Here is a 15018-nt window from a genome sequence, read left to right as displayed (position 1 = left end):
CGGGAGACTGAGGCGGGAAGACTGCACTTTGCGTCGGTGCACGCCAGCCTGGGTGACAGACTGTCAAGAAAGAAAGGAAAGAGAGAAAGAGGGAAGGGAAGGGAGAGAAAGAAAGAGAGAAAGAGAAAGAAAAAGAAAGAGAGAGAGAAAGAGAGAGAGAGAGAGAAAGAAAAAGAGAAAGAAAGAAAGAAAAAGAAAGAAAGAAAGAAAAAAGAAAGAAAGAAAAGAAAAAAGAAAAGAAAACTGGCCAGGCACGGTGGCTCACGCCTGTAATCCCAGCACTTTGGGAGGCTGAAGTGGGTGGATCACCTGAGGTCAGGAGTTCGAGACCAGCCTGGCCAACATGGCAAAACCCCGTCTCTACTAAAAACACAAAAAATTAGCCAGGTGTGGTGGCGTGCGCCTGTAATCCCAGCTACTCCAGACGCTGAGGCAGGAGAATCCGTTGAACCCAGGAGGCGGAGGTTGCAGTGAGCTGAGATGACACCACTGCACTCCAGCCTGGGTGACAGAGTGAGACTCTGTCTCAAAAAACAAAACAAAACAAAACAAAACAAAACAAAAGGAGGATGCAATTGACACTTGTCAAGACCTTTTATCTCCAGTAATGGATACTCCAGTGCTTGTTGGGACTTGGAGTTTCCTTGACAGATATCTACCCACCCTCATCTCCAGTTCCCATCGCCTGGTGCACAACACGGATGGACAGACTCACAGTGAAGGTGAAGCGCCGCCCTCGGGGGGCTCCCGGCCCATCTGGCCTAATATTGTAGCTGGGGAGCAGGACGCTGCCCAGGACACTCTCCTCGCGGCTGTCTGCAAAGAGGGGCTGGGGTCAAGGATCACACAGGGATCAGGAGGCCAAGACGCTAGAGAGAAGGGCAGATGGAGGGGCCCTCCCACCCCAAGCCAGCCAGCCACTGACCCTTGTAATAAAAGAGGCAATGGCCGGAGAGGACGAACCAGCGGCGTTTCCAGAGACGGAGCCCCGAGCTGTCCTGGGGAGAGAGATGGGAGGAGGGGCCTGAGTAAAGGGAAACAGAAAAAGGAGATGAAGGCAGTGACAATGGGGACAGACAGCCAGAGAGAGAAAGAAACTTGGAGAGAGAAGAACAGAGACATAAAGTAGGGATCAAGGGAGTGGGATGACGCTGAGCACAATGGTTCACGCCTGTAATCCCAGCACTTTGAGAGGCCAAGGCGGGCGGATCACTCGATTCCAAGAGTTTGAGACCAGCTAGGGTAACATGGCGAAACCCTGTCTCTACTAAAAAAACAAAAATTAGCTGGATGTGGTGGCGCGTGCCTGTAGTCCCAGCTACTCGGGAGGCTGAGGAGGGAGGATCACTTGAGCCTGGGAGTGGGGTGGAGGTACAGGAAAAAGACCCAGAGAGAGAGAAGAGACAGAGAGTTTGGGCCAATGGAGTGGATAAGAAGGAGAGCTGGAAGCCCTCTGAACATAATAGAATAGAATAGAATCCCTACTTCTATTACAAGTGTGGTGGTTGAGCTGACATAGATTCTGGACTCCCTCACTTTCTTTTCTTTTTTTTTTTTTTTGAGACGGAGTCTCGCTCTGTTGCCCAGGCTGGAGTGCAGTGGCAGGATCTCGGCTCACTGCAAGCTCCGCCTCCCGGGTTCACGCCATTCTCCTGCCTCAGCCTCTCCGAGTAGCTGGGACTACAGGCGCCCGCCACCACACCTGGCTAATTTTTTTGTATTTTTAGTAGAGACGGGGTTTCACCGTGGTCTCGATCTCCTGACCTCGTGATCCACCCGCCTCGGCCTCCCAAAGTGCTGGGATTACAAGCGTGAGCCACCTCGCCCGGCCCCCTCACTTTCTTTTCTTTTCTCTCTTTCTTTTTTTTTTAGACAGTCTTGCTCTGTAGCTCAAGCTGGAGTGCAGTGGTGCAATCTCAGCTCATAGCAACCTCCGCCTCACAGGTTCAAATGTGTCTCCTGCCTCAGCCTCCCGAGTAGCTGGGATTACAGGCACGCACCACCACACCCAGCTAATTTTTGTATTTTTAGTAGAGACAGGGTTTCACCATATTGGCCAGGCTTGTCTCGAACTCCTGACCTTGTGATCCACATGCCTCAACCTCCCAAAGTGCTGGGATTACAGGTGTGAGCCATCGTGCCCAGCCCATGTACTGCTTTGCAGGGAGTTTTGAGTTTGAAGGTGCATAAGAATCACCAGGAAGGTGTGTTAAAACACAGATTCTGAGGCCCCATCCCCAGAGTTCCTGATTTGGCAAATCTGGGATGGGACCTCATCATTTGCATTTCTAGCAAGTCCCCAGGTAACGCTGATGCTGCTGGTCCGGGGACCACACTTTGAGAACCACTGCTCTGCTGCTGCTCCTGTCTTTCTCCCCTGGCCTCACTCGACACCAAGGTTTTGGCTGCTGCAGGCTTTTTCCTTTTGGATGCGATCTGCCTCCAGATATATATATATTTTGACATGGAGTCTCACTCTATCATCCAGGCTGGACTGCAATGGCGCAACCTTGGCTCACTGCAACCTTCACCTCCCAGATTCAAATTTTCCTTGTCTCAGCCTCCCAAGTAGTTGGGATTACAGGCGCCCACCACCGTGCCCGGCTAATTTTTGTATTTTTTAGTACAGACAGGGTTTCGCCATGTTGACCAGGCTGGTCTTGAACTCCTGACCTCAGGTGATCCGCCTGCCTCAGCCTCCCAAAGTGCTTGAATTACCGGCATGACCCACTATGCCCAGCCAGCTCAAATGTCACTTCAGAGATAATTTTCCCTCACAAGTGTCAAATTGAAGCTCTCCTCTCTCAGCCACGTTCAAGCACATCATATTCCATTTTTTTGTTTGTTTTTTTGTTTTTTGTTTTTGAGACAGGGTCTCACTCTGTCACCTAGGCTGGTGTGCAGTGACATGAAGACAGTTCACTGCAGCCTCAGCCTCCTGGGCTTCAGCAATCCTCCTGCCTTAGCCTCCCCAGTAGCTGGGACTATAGGCACACACCACCACGCTAGGTTGTTTTTGTTTGTTTGTTTGCTTGTTTTTTTTTGTTTTTTTTTTTTTTGTGTGTGTGTGTGTGTGTGTGTGTGTATTTGTTGTAGAGATGAAGTTTCTTCATGTTGCCCAGGCTAGTCTAGAATTCCTAAGCTCAAGTGATCTTCCCGTCTTGGCCTCCCAAAATGCTGGGGTTACGCCACTGAACCTGGCCCCTATGTTACTTCTTCGTAGCCCTTCCTGTGATCTGAAATGACCAAGTCCATTTATCTATTTACTAATTTATTATCCACCCATGCTCCACCCAATCTGGAATGTAATATAAATACTTGTTTGTGTTATTTGCATGGTGTGTGCCCTGGGATTGGCAACACTGTAAGTGTTGAAGAAGTAGTCAAGAATGAATGAATGAATGGGCCAGGCACGGTGGCTCACACCTATAATCCCAGCATTTTAGGGAGCCAAGGCGGGCGGATCACTTGAGGTCGGGAGTTTGAGACCACCCTGGCCAACATGGTAAAACCCCATCTCTACTGAAAATACAAATATTAGCTAGGTATGGTGGCACATGCCTGTAAGCCCAGCTACTCGGGAAGCTGAGGCACGAGAATCGCTTGAACTGGAGGCCAGAGGTTGCACTGAGCCGAGATCACACCACTGCCCTCCAGCCTGGGTGACAGAAAGAGACTCTGTCTTAAAAATAAATAAATAAATAAACAAACAAACACACAATGACAGAATAAGGGGAGGGGCAGTGATAGTAAGAAAAAGAAAGCCTATTTGGGGACTTGGAAGGAGAGAGACAGAGGACAGCCGGGGCACAGACTTCAGTGTCCTTTTCCTTGTCCTACTGACCCCACCTGCTTATGAAGCCAGCCTCGGATGTGCACGGGAAGGTTGGGATCCCTCCTGAGCGCATTGCCTCTCTTCCCAAAGGCGTGGACCTTGTTTACTGCCCGGGTGGGCTTCTGAGGAGAGAGGGGACAGAAATGAACAGGGAGAACCTAGGATGGTCCTGGGAGGAGGTGAGGGTGGACAAAGGCAACCGTAGACTCTCGCTTGGCTGCCCTGAGAAATGGGTCAAGGACCAGCCGGGCGCGGTGGCTCACGCCTGTAATCCCAACACTTTGGGAGGCCGAGACGGGCGGATCACGAGGTCAGGAGATCGAGATCATCCTGGCTAACATGGTGAAACCCCGTCTCTACTAAAAATATAAAAAAATTAGCCGGGCGTGGTGGCGGGCACCTGTAGTCCCAGCTACTCGGGAGGCTGAGGCAGGAGAATGGAGTGAACCCGGGAGGCGGAGCTTGCAGTGAGCCGAGATCGCGCCACTGCACTCCAGCCTGGGCAATAGAGCAAGACTCCGTCTCAAAAAAAAAAAGAGAGAAAGAAAGAAAAGGGTCAAGTTGGGGGCTGAGGTTGGAGATCAGAATTGGGAGGTGTTCTTATTGCAGAGTTAAGAGACTCTTTTTTTTTTTTTTTGACAGGCTCTTTGGAGTGCAGTGGCCTAAACACTGCAGCCTTTACCTCCTGGACTCAGGTGATCCTCCAGCCTCAGCCTCCCATGTAGCTGGGACCACAGGCACGTCCCACCATGCCCAGCTAATTTTTTGACTTTTTGTAGAGGCAGAGGTCTCACTTTCTTGCCCAGGCTGGGAGAGACTCTTTTTTTTTTTTTTTTTTCTTTTGAGACAGAGTCTCGCTCTGTCGCCCAGGCTGGAGTGCAGTGGCGCCATCTTGGCTCACTGCAACCTCCGCCTCTCGGGTTCAAGTGATTCTCCTGCCTCAGCCTCCCAAATAGCTGAGATTGCAGGCACGTGCCACCATGCCTGGCTAATTTTTGTATTTTTAGCAGAGACGGGTTTTTGCCATGTCGGTCTGGCTGGTCTCGAACTCCTGACCTCAGGTGATCCACCCGCCTCAGCCTCTTAAAGTGCTGGGATTAAGGCCGGGCGCGGTGGCTCACGCTTGTAATCCCAGCACTTTGGGAGGCTGAGGCGGGCGGATCACAAGGTCAGGAGATCGAGACCACGGTGAAACCCCGTCTCTACTAAAAAATACAAAAAATTAGCCGGGCGTGGTGGCGGGCGCCTGTAGTCCCAGCTACTCGGAGAGGCTGAGGCAGGAGAATGGCGTGAACCTGGGACGCGGAGCTTGCAGTGAGCCGAGATTGTGCCACTGCACTCCAGCCTGGGCGAAAGAGCAAGACTCCGTCTCAAAAAAAAATAAAAAATAAAAAAAAATAAAAAAAAAAATAAAGTGCTGGGATTACAGGCGTGAGCCACTGCGCCGGGCTGAGACTCTTTTTTTGATGGGCGGAGGGAGGTGTTCAGAGACAAGGAAGAGGCTGTAGGGAAGCAATTTGGGGATCGAGGGTCCACTACCAAGAAGCAGATGCCCTTGGCCACCAGAGCCAGAGCTGTTGTAGGTCCTTTGGGATCTGAACTGGGACTATGGGCTGGGAGGTCCCCATAATCGGGGGGAACTCTCACGCTGAGTCTCCGGTGAATCAAAGGATGCCCTGGTGCCCTGCAGTCACACCCCTTAGCAACCAAGTCCAAGGAGAGGAAGCCTCAAATCCCTCTATCCTGCCCGGATGGAGCCTCATCTCCCGATGCCCACAGATATCTCAGCCATCCTTAGCCAGGTCCCGACAATATGCCCTTCCTTGGAAGCGGTGGTACTGACCAAGGCTGAGATCAGAGCTCTGGGCTCTGAACTTGAGAAACAATATGTGTGGAATGGCAGGAGGAAAAAGAAATGAGTGTCTCCCTAGGCTTTTGGCTGGGATGCCGATTTGGGATGCAAGTATCTGGAGGCTCCTTGGGTCTTATTGTCGAGAAGGGTCTTTCCTTATAGGATTTCAGATTGGATGGCGAGAGATAGGACACCAAGTTCTGGCACTAATCAAGAGCAGCCACTACTTCTCAGAACTCGAGGGGCCTCATGGCTGGGGAGCGGCTTTATCTTAGCAACCAGGGTCAAGGGAGGTTGTTACTCTGGTTTAGAATTAGGAAAATACAAAGGGTGGGGACAGAGCTGGGAGTGCCTCTGAATTCCTAGCTGCGGCTGGTAGGCAATTTGGGACCTTACTATGTCTGGCAGACCCCGTTGCTAAGGATCTTTGTCCTTAACAACCAGAGTCCTTGGGGAAACAGAGGGATGGGCGGCCCAGAGCCCCACCTTCCTCCCCATCCCCACCAGGAAGCTCAAACCTTGGGGCTCAGGCTGCTGAGTGAGGAGATGGTGGAGGCGCTGCTGGCCAGGCTAAGGCTGCTGCGAGGTCGGCTCCCCTCCATCAAGGGCTGGGAGAGAAAGAAAGGGGCTGTGTCTCTGCAGTGACGGGTGCGGGACAGAGATGGGGTCAGGGGCTTGGAGGTCGGAGGAGGCTGAAGAGAAAGAGCCTGTTGTTTCGGGACTGGGGGGCTGGGGGAGGCCATGGCCCGTGACCACATACCGAGAGTGGTGCCAAGGGAGGTAGGCGGCCCTGGCAGCTGCGGGAGGGGGCAGCTGTCTGCAGCCCGGGCCAGAGAATAGGGGCTCCTTTATTCCTGCCCACTGCACTCAGGCCAGGAATTTGACCCTCTCTGTGCTTAAGGACCCCTCATTCCCTGCCTCCTTCCAGCTGCCCCAGGCTACCTGTCTCCCGCCCTCCCACACGCACCCGCAAACCATCCCTGCCAACTCCCCAAGCCAAGCCCTGTGGCACCAGGAATGTGAACCCAGAGAGCCCCTCCCAGCCCAGCCAGGGAACTTACCCAGCTCTGGGGTCCCAGTGATGGGGGCAAGAGGACGATGTGGGTGCTGTGGCACCCAGGCAGTCTCCCGCCTCCTTTATCTCTTAGCTGCTGTCTCTCATAGTTCTCAATCTCTCTCCTCACCTGCTCACTCACACTTTCTGTCTCTTTGTCTCCTGTCTCGTACGGTCTCTCTCTCTCTCTCTCTCTCTCTCTTCCTTTTACACTATCTCTCTCCCCAGTCTCACTTTCTGTATGTCTCTCTGATCTCTGTCTCTTCCAGTCTCTCTCTCACTCATTCTCTCCCTCTCTCTCTCTCTCCAATCTTTCTGTTTCTGTCCAAATCTTTTATTGCCAGACTCACAGGGTCTCTTCCTTAAGTCTCTATCTCATTCGCTCTCTCTCTCTCTCGCTGTCATCCCGTGTCCTCTCTCCTTCACACTCAGTCTCTTCCTCTTTCTCTCTCTGGCTCTCCACGTCTGCCGTTTCCTCCCCTTTCTCTTTCCGATTTCCCTTCTCACTTTCTCCCTTCCTCCCTCTCCCAGTTTCTCTTTCCCCTCTGCTGGTCTTTCCCTGCCTCTGCCAGCCGCCCACGCTGCTGTTCTCCCCTCCCAATCCCGGCTGTCCCCGCCCCTTCTGGCCTCCCCACTACAGCCTGACCCCTGGCTCAGCTGCCCCCACAGCTGAGGGGAGGGGCTTGGGCCCCCCAATTCCCGGGTCTCCTAAGGACCAAGGTTGGGACTTCTCAGAGTTTGGAGAGTTGGACCTCAGGCCTGCACTCCAGGGCGCCCGTGGGTTTGCTGCTGTGGTTGGGGACCTGGGCCACTGGTGTCCTTAACGGAGGAGGCTTGTGTCTTGCAAGGGGTGGGACTCAGACTTCCAAAGCCCTGGAGGGAATGGGTTAGGGATCCAGACTCCTGGGTGCCCGAGAAGGTCTGGGCTGGGAGTCAGGACTCCTGAGTCGTGAATGAGCTGGGGGTCTGGAAACATGGCTGTGCTGGGAAGGGGCCAAGGATGGTTTGTCCAGGTCCGCTAGGGAGAAAAGGGGATGGTCCCAGTAGGGCAGGGTGAAATGAAGAGTTCCAAATCTCCACCTCATATCCAGGTGAGAATTCTCTTCTAGACTGAGGACAGCTCCCTCAGGAGAGAGACGTGATTCCTTGGTATATTTTGAGGAACAAGATTATGCATCCGTAGGTAGGGGAGGAGAGCTGGGGGCTGGAACTGTCACCCCGGGCCTGGAACTTGTAGCAGAAGCACCCCCACTCGCACAAAGAGTGCCACCCAGGCGGAATTGCGGTTTGCGGAGGCAGAGCTATTGCCCAAGTCTGAAGCAGATGAAACCCAGGAGTGGAGCCTTGTGCCTGTGACCGGGAAGGAATCTGAACTTTTGGTTTAACTGCCATTCACCATGCATCTGTTGAGTACCTACTGTGTGCAGGCACTGTCTGTTGCAGCCATTGAGAAGAAAGCAGTGAGCCCTGGCTGGGTGCAATGGGGCTCACGCCTGTAATCCCAGCACTTTGGGAGGCCAAGGCAGGAGGATCGCTTGAGACCAGGAGTTCAAGACCAGCCTGGGCATCATAGCGAGACCCCGTCTCTATTTTGAAAATGAATTTTTTTTTTTTTTGAGACAGAGTTTCGCTCTTCTGCCAAGCTGGAGTGTAGTGGCGTGATCTCGGCTCACTGCAACCTCTGCCTCCTGCGTTCAAGCGATTCTCCTGACTTAGCCTCCTGAGTAGCTGGAACTACAGGCACATGCCACCGCACCTGGCCTAAATTAATTAATTTTTTTTTTTTTTGAGAGGGAGTCTCGCTCTGTCGCCCAGGCTGGAGTGCAGTGGCACGATCTCAGCTCACTACAAGCTCTGCCTCCCAGGTTCACGCCATTCTCCTGCCTCAGCCTCCAGAGTAGCTGGGACTACAGGCACCCGCCACCACGCCCGGCTAATTTTTTTTGTATTTTTAGTAGAGACTGGGTTTCACCGTGTTAGCCAGGATGGTCTTGATCGCCTGACCTCCTGATCCACCTGCCTCAGCCTCCCACAGTGCTAGGATTACAGGCGTGAGCCACCGCGCTCGGCCTAATTAATTTTTTTTGAAAAGCATTGAGCCCAGCAAAGTGCCTGATCTCATAGTGCTTACATCCTCATTCTCATTTGCAAGGAATCTAGACCCTGCTGTGACTATCTTGGTCAAGTGGCTTCATTTCCAAGCCTGTTTCCCCATCTGTGAAATGGGAACAATGACACCCTCGCACGCCCGGAGGAAACCAACCACATGTGAAAATAGGAGACTCTAGCTGGGTGTGGTGGCGAGCTCCTGTACTCCCAACTACTCGGGAGGCTGAGGCAGGAGAATTGCTTGAACCCAAGAGGTGGAGGTTGCAGTGAGCCAAGATCGCACCATTGCACTCCAGCCTGGGTGACAGAGTGAGACACCGTCTCAAAAAAAAAAAGAAAGAAAGAAAGAAAGAAAGAAAGAAAGAAAGAAAGAAAGAAAGAAAAAGAAAAAAGAAAAGAAAAAAAAAGAAAATGGGAGACTCTAGGCTGGGGCCTGCAGGCTAAATTGGGGTAGGAGGCCGGGCACGGTGGCTCACATCTGTAATTCCAGCACTTTGGGAGGCTGAGGCGGGCAGATCACGAGGTCAGGAGATCGAGACCATCCTGGCTAACATGGTGAAACCCCGTCTCTACTAAAAATACAAAAAAATTAGCCGGGCGTGGTGGCGGGCGCCTGTAGTCCCAGCTACTTGGGAGGCTGAGGCAGGAGAATGGCGAGAACCAGGGAGGAAGAGCTTGCAGTGAGCTGAGATCGTGCCACTGCACTCCAGCCTGGGCGACAGAGCAAGACTCTGTCTCAAAAAAAAAAAAAAAAAAAAAAGACCAGCCTGGTCAACGTGGCGAAACACTGTTTCTACTAAAAATACAAAAATTACCCAGGCATTGTGGCGCATGCCTATAATCCCAGCTACTCCAGAGGCTCAGGCAGGAGAATCACTGGAACCCAGGAGGTGGAGGTTGCAGTGAGCCCAGATGGCGCCACTGAACTCCAGCCTGGGCGACAGAGTGAGACGCCGTCTCAAAAAATAAATAAATAGGCTGGGTGCAGTGGCTCACGCCTATAATCCTAACACTTTGGGAATCCGAGGAAGGCAGATTGCCTGAGCTCAAGAGTTCGAGACCAGCCTGGGGAACATGGCGAAACCCTGTCTCTACTAAAAATAACAAAAAATTAGCTGAGTGTGGTAGTGCATGCCTGTAATCCCAGCTACTTGGAGGCTGAGAAGGGAGAATCGCTTGAGCCTGGAAGATGGAGGTTGCAGTGAGCCGAGATCGCGCCATTGCACTCCAGCCTCGGTGACAGAGCGAGACTCCATCTCGAAAAAAATAAATAAATAAAAAATAAGAATAATTAATAAATAAATAGGCCTGGAGTGGTGGCTCACACCTGTAATCCCAGCACTTTGGGAGGCCAAGGCAGGCAGAACACCTGAGGTCAGGAGTTTGAGACTAGCCTAGCAAACATGGTGAAATCCCGTCTCAGAAAAATAAATAAATAATAAATAAATAAATAAATAGGCCGGGCGCGGTGACTCACGCCTGTAATCCAGCACTTTGGGAGGCCAAGGCGGGCGGATCCCCTGACGTCAGGACTTCGAGACCAGCCTGACCAACATGGAGAAACTACGTCTCTACTAAAAAAATACAAAATTAGCCGGGCGTGGTGGCACATGCCTGTAATCCCAGATACTCGGGATACTGAGGCAGGAGAATCGCTTGAACCCCGGAGGCGGAGATTGCGGTGAGCCGAGATCGCCCCTTTGCATTCCAGCCTGAGCAACAAGAGCAAAACTCCGCCTCAAAATAACTAACTAAGTAAATAAATAAATACATTGGGGTGGGAAGGCATTGGCCCTGAGCTAAGAGAGAACTGGCTCGCTGCTGAAGCAGGGCCACGCATTTGATTGACAGTTCGCTTGTTGGGGGGGCGTGGTCACGCTCGGAAACTCCGCGGTGACTTTGCAAAGCCTGGAATCTCCGCGAGAAGTCCAGTCTTACTTCCACTTCTCACCCTTCGGGTTGCGGTCTCGAAACCCCGCCTCTCTTCGTGACGTCAGCACGCCGGGCGCGGTAGACTATAAAAGCCTCGTGGCCATTGTGTGCGCTACTCTTATCGGTGCCAAACCCAGTTGTTATCGTGTGCAAGACGCCGCACGACCCCGCGCCCGCTTGTCGCCACTGCACTTGAGGCAGCCGGAGATACTCTGAGTTCCCCGGAGCCGGACGCCTGAGGGTGAGATGAACGCACTGGCCTCCCTAACCGTCCGGACCCGCGATCGCTTCTGGCAGACCGAGCCGGCGCTCCTGCCCCCGGGGTGACGCGCAACCCCCAGCCAGTGAGTAAGGGGTCGGAACGCCTGGGTCCCCACGGGGCTGGGGCCCCGGATTTAGAAAGGAGAAGGGGTTGGGAGCCTGGAGTCCTGAGCCTGAGGGAGGAGGGATCTGGAAGCCAGATTCTTGGGTCCCCCGTGAAGGAATCATCTGGCAAGTGGGGGGTCGAGTCAGAATGTTTCAGCCTGCGAGGGAGGAGGGTGTGAGGGTTTGATTTGTCAATCTTCAGCAGGATGAGCGAGCTAGGGACTATGACTTTGTCGCCAAGGGAAGCAAGTAAAATAATTTTGTTCTTGGTTCTTGGGACTGGGACTTCTGCTCTGAAGAAAGAGAGGGCTGGGGGCTTGGACCCTTGGATCTAAGGAAGAACTAGGGGTTCAGACTCCTGGCTATTGAGAGATAAGAACAGAGCCAAGGGACAGAGATGGGCGTGGCTGAGATCAGAAAGGAATTTGGGACTCTGGCGTTGCTATTTACAATAGTTGTGTTACTATTTCTGTTACCATGACTCATAGTCATGCCCGGATGCCATCCCCTAAATGGCCCCTAAACTTTGTTTTTTTCCTCCCCCTTTTCCAGCCCAGACACATGGCCCCAGGCCAAGCACTCCATCAGGCTACCCCATGGAGGGATGCCCACCCTTTCTGCCTCCTGTCCCCAGTGATGGGCCTCCTCAGCCGAGCCTGGAGCCGCCTGAGGGGCCTGGCACCTCCAGAGCCCTGGCTGGTGGAAGCAGTAAAAGGAGCAGCTCTGGTAGAAGCTGGCCTGGAGGGAGAAGCTAGGACTCCTCTGGCAACCCCCCACACCCCTTGGGGCAGACACCCTGAAGAGGAGGCTGAAGATGGTGGAGGCCCTGGAGAGGACAGAGAAACACTAGGCCTGAAAACCAGCAGTTCCCTTCCTGAAGCCTGGGGACTTTTGGATGATGATGATGACAGGTATAGTGAGCGAGAAGCAACCAGTGTCCCTAGAGGGCAGGGAAGTCAATTTGCAGATGGCCAGCGTGCTCCCCTGTCTCCCAGCCCTCTGATAAGGACCCTGCAAGGTTCTGATAAGAACCCAGGGGAGGAGAAAGCTGAGGAAGAGGGAGTTGCTGAAGAGGAGGGAGTTAACAAGTTCTCTTATCCACCATCACACCGGGAGTGTTGTCCAGCAGTGGAGGAGGAGGACGATGAAGAAGCTGTAAAGAAAGAAGCTCGCAGAGCTTCTACTTCTGCCTTTTCTCCAGGATCCAAGCCCAGCACTTGGGCGTCTTGCCCAGGGGAGGAAGAGAATCAAGCCACGGAGGACAAAAGAAGAACAGAAAGAAGTAAAGGAGCCAGGAAGACCTCCGTGTCCCCCCCATCTTCAGGCTCTGACCCCAGGTCCTGGGAGTATCGTTCAGGAGAGGCGTCCGAGGAGAAGGAGGAAAAGGCACACGAAGAAGCTGGGAAAGGAGAAGCTGCTCCAGGGCCGCACTCCTCAGCCCCAGCCCAGAGGCCCCAGCTCAAGTCCTGGTGGTGCCAACCCAGTGATGAAGAGGAGGGTGAGGTCAAGGCTTTGGGGGCAGCTGAGAAGGATGGCGAAGCTGAGTGTCCTCCCTGCATCCCCCCGACAAGTGCCTTCCTGAAGGCCTGGGTGTATTGGCCAGGAGAGGACACAGAGGAAGAGGAAGATGAGGAAGAAGATGAGGAAGAAGATGAGGACAGTGACTCTGGATCAGATGAGGAAGAGGGAGAAGCTGAGGCTTCCTCTTCCACTCGTGCTACAGGTGTCTTCTTGAAGTCCTGGGTGTATCGACCAGGAGAGGACACGGAGGAGGAGGAAGCTGAGGACGGTGATACAGGATCAGCTGAGGATGAAAGAGAAGCTGAGATTTCCACTTCCACGCCCCCTGCAAGTGCTTTCTTGAAGGCCTGGGTCTATCAGCCAGGAGAGGACACGGAGGAGGAGGAGGAAGCTGAGGACAGTGATACAGGATCAGCAGAGGATGAAAGAGAAGCTGAGACTTCTGCTTCCACACCCCCTGCAAGTGCTTTCTTGAAGGCCTGGGTGTATCGGCCAGGAGAGGACACGGAGGAGGAGGAAGATGAGGATGCAGATAGTGAGGGTAAGGAAGATGATTCAGAAGCAGCCGTGGGAGAAGCTGAGTCAGACCCACATCCCTCCCACCTGGACCAGAGTGTCCACTTCAGGGGCTGGGTATATCGACCTAGAAAGGAGACAGAGGAAGAGGAAGCTGCTGAGGACTGGGGAGAAGCTGAGCCCTGCCCCTTCCGAGTGGCCATCTATGTACCTGGAGAGAAGCCACCGCCTCCCTGGGCTCCTCCTAGGCTGCCCCTCCAACTGCAAAGGCGGCTCAAGCGCCCAGAAACCCCTACTCATGATCCAGACCCTGAGACTCCCCTAAAGGCCAGAAAGGTGGGTGCTGAGAGCCCAGATTCTTTTTTTTTTTTAATTGAGTCAGAGTCTTGTGCTGTCACCCAGGCTGGAGTGCAGTGGCGCGATCTTGGCTCACTGCCAACCTCTGCCACCCGAGTTCAGGTGATTCTCGTGCCTCAGTCTCTGGAGTATCTGGGATTACAGGCTCATGACACCATGCCCAGCTAATTTTTTTTTTTTGTATTTTTAGTAGAGACGGGGGTTTCACCATGTTGGCCAGGCTGGTCTCGAACTCCTGACATCACGTGATCCACCCATCTCAGCCTCCCAAAGTGCTGGGATTACAGGCATGAGCTACCACGTCTGGCCGAGAGCCCAGATTCTTGAGTCTTAGAGAGGAAGGGGTCTGGAGGTTGAGACTTCTGGGTCCCTGTGTGTTGCAGAGGGTTGCATGTCATCTCCATGGAGAAGGTTGTGTACACTGTTAGGCAATCCCTTGTAAGAGGCCAGGCCCCTGGGGGAGGGTTGTTACGCAATCCCTTGTAAGATTGCTGTTACACAATCCCTTGTAAGAGGCCAGGCTCACAGCAGCCCCAGGAAACCACCTCTGCCTTCAGTGAGTCAGATGGAGAATCCCATGACAGTGACAGGCAAGTGACTAGCCAGATAGAAAGCATTTTTGTGTAATAACTCATTTTTGTTTGCTTCTCTCTCTCTCTTCCCCGCCCTCCCCATCTGGATTCCTGTGGCTGTGTGCATCTCCTGCCTGTGTCCGCATGTCTGCCCGCAGGTGCACTTCTCCGAGAAGGTCACTGTCCATTTCCTGGCTGTCTGGGCAGGGCCGGCCCAGGCCGCCCGCCAGGGCCCCTGGGAGCAGCTTGCTCGGGATCGCAGCCGCTTCGCACGCCGCATCGCCCAGGCCCAGGAGGAGCTGAGCCCCTGCCTCACCCCTGCTGCCCGGGCCAGAGCCTGGGCACGCCTCAGGAACCCACCTTTAGCCCCCTTCCCTGCCCTCACCCATACCTTGCCTTCCTCCTCTGTCCCTTCGCCCCCAGTCCAGACCACGCCCTTGAGCCAAGCTGTGGCCACACCCTCCCGCTCCTCTCCCGGTGCAGCAGCGGCTCCCCTGGACCTCAGTGGGAGGCGTGGCTAAGACCAACTGGTTTGCCTATAATTTATTAACTATTTATTTTTTCTAAGTGTGGGTTTATATAAGGAATAAAGCCTTTTGATTTGTAGCGAGCAGCGTCTGTATGTGTGTCAGAAACTGACAGCATTCTATTTACAGGTCCCTGAGGTAGCTGGGAAGAGAATAGCATAAAACAAAGCACTTCAATGGCGGATAAACTGCTTTTCCTCAAATTTGCTTCCACTCATCCTGAGGCTTCTTTTGAACCTAACAGCTGGTGGGTTTTATAGTGTTTGTTTTTTTTTTTTCTTTGAGACTGAGTCTCGCTCTGTTGCCCAGGCTGAAGTGCAGTGGTGCAATCTCAGCTCACCACAACCTCTGCCTCCTGGGTTCAAGGGATTCTCCTG

At 53.3% G+C, this 15018-nt stretch overlaps 2 protein-coding genes across 9 annotated transcripts in view; one reads left to right on the top strand and one right to left on the bottom strand.

Moving 5' to 3' along the window:
• PLEKHA4 (pleckstrin homology domain containing A4) overlaps positions 1 to 7349 on the bottom strand; it is a 28601-nt gene extending 21252 nt beyond the window's left edge. For 3 of the 6 annotated variants that reach the window (XM_063615799.1, XM_063615798.1, XM_063615801.1), the window contains exons 1-5: positions 6749 to 7341; positions 6206 to 6295; positions 3850 to 3957; positions 926 to 998; positions 716 to 816 (exon numbers count right to left, since the gene is read on the bottom strand). In XM_063615799.1, coding sequence (XP_063471869.1) covers positions 716 to 816; positions 926 to 998; positions 3850 to 3957; positions 6206 to 6289 — 366 coding nt within the window. In that variant the 5' untranslated portion in view covers positions 6290 to 6295; positions 6749 to 7341. Of the gene's footprint in view, positions 1 to 715; positions 830 to 925; positions 999 to 3849; positions 3958 to 6205; positions 6296 to 6748 lie in introns of those variants that run through there. The other 3 variants (XM_055235825.2, XM_063615800.1, XM_055235826.2) reach the window with 2 other exon arrangements.
• A 3490-nt stretch (positions 7350 to 10839) lies between these two features.
• On the top strand, positions 10840 to 14720 carry PPP1R15A (protein phosphatase 1 regulatory subunit 15A). Of its 3 annotated transcripts, XM_055236524.2 has the most exons (4): positions 10890 to 11126; positions 11701 to 12927; positions 13057 to 13521; positions 14273 to 14720. In XM_055236524.2, the coding sequence occupies exons 2-4, from the start codon at positions 11710 to 11712 to the stop codon at positions 14633 to 14635; spliced, it is 2046 nt and encodes a 681-aa protein (XP_055092499.1). In that variant the 5' UTR covers positions 10890 to 11126; positions 11701 to 11709; the 3' UTR covers positions 14636 to 14720. The 3 variants fall into 3 exon arrangements, with proteins under 3 accessions (XP_055092498.1, XP_055092501.1, XP_055092499.1); XM_055236523.2 differs by having other exon boundaries at positions 10840 to 11126; positions 11701 to 13521; XM_055236526.2 differs by having other exon boundaries at positions 10845 to 11126; positions 11701 to 13210.
• The last annotated feature ends 298 nt before the right edge of the window (positions 14721 to 15018 follow it).

The sequence above is a fragment of the Symphalangus syndactylus genome, chromosome 13, assembly GCF_028878055.3.
Source record: "Symphalangus syndactylus isolate Jambi chromosome 13, NHGRI_mSymSyn1-v2.1_pri, whole genome shotgun sequence".
Classification (NCBI taxonomy): domain Eukaryota; kingdom Metazoa; phylum Chordata; class Mammalia; order Primates; family Hylobatidae; genus Symphalangus; species Symphalangus syndactylus.
The sequence above is the reverse complement of the archived record's forward strand: the minus strand, read 5'-3'. Positions and strand labels throughout refer to the sequence as shown.

Coding starts and splice junctions, on each gene's coding strand:
- PPP1R15A (XM_055236523.2), top strand. CDS start 11,710: ATGGCCCCAGGCCAAGCACTCCATCAGGCTACCCCATGGAGGGATGCC. Junction 13,522..14,272: donor CTCCCCTAAAGGCCAGAAAG/GTGGGTGCTGAG, acceptor GTCTGCCCGCAG/GTGCACTTCTCCGAGAAGGT.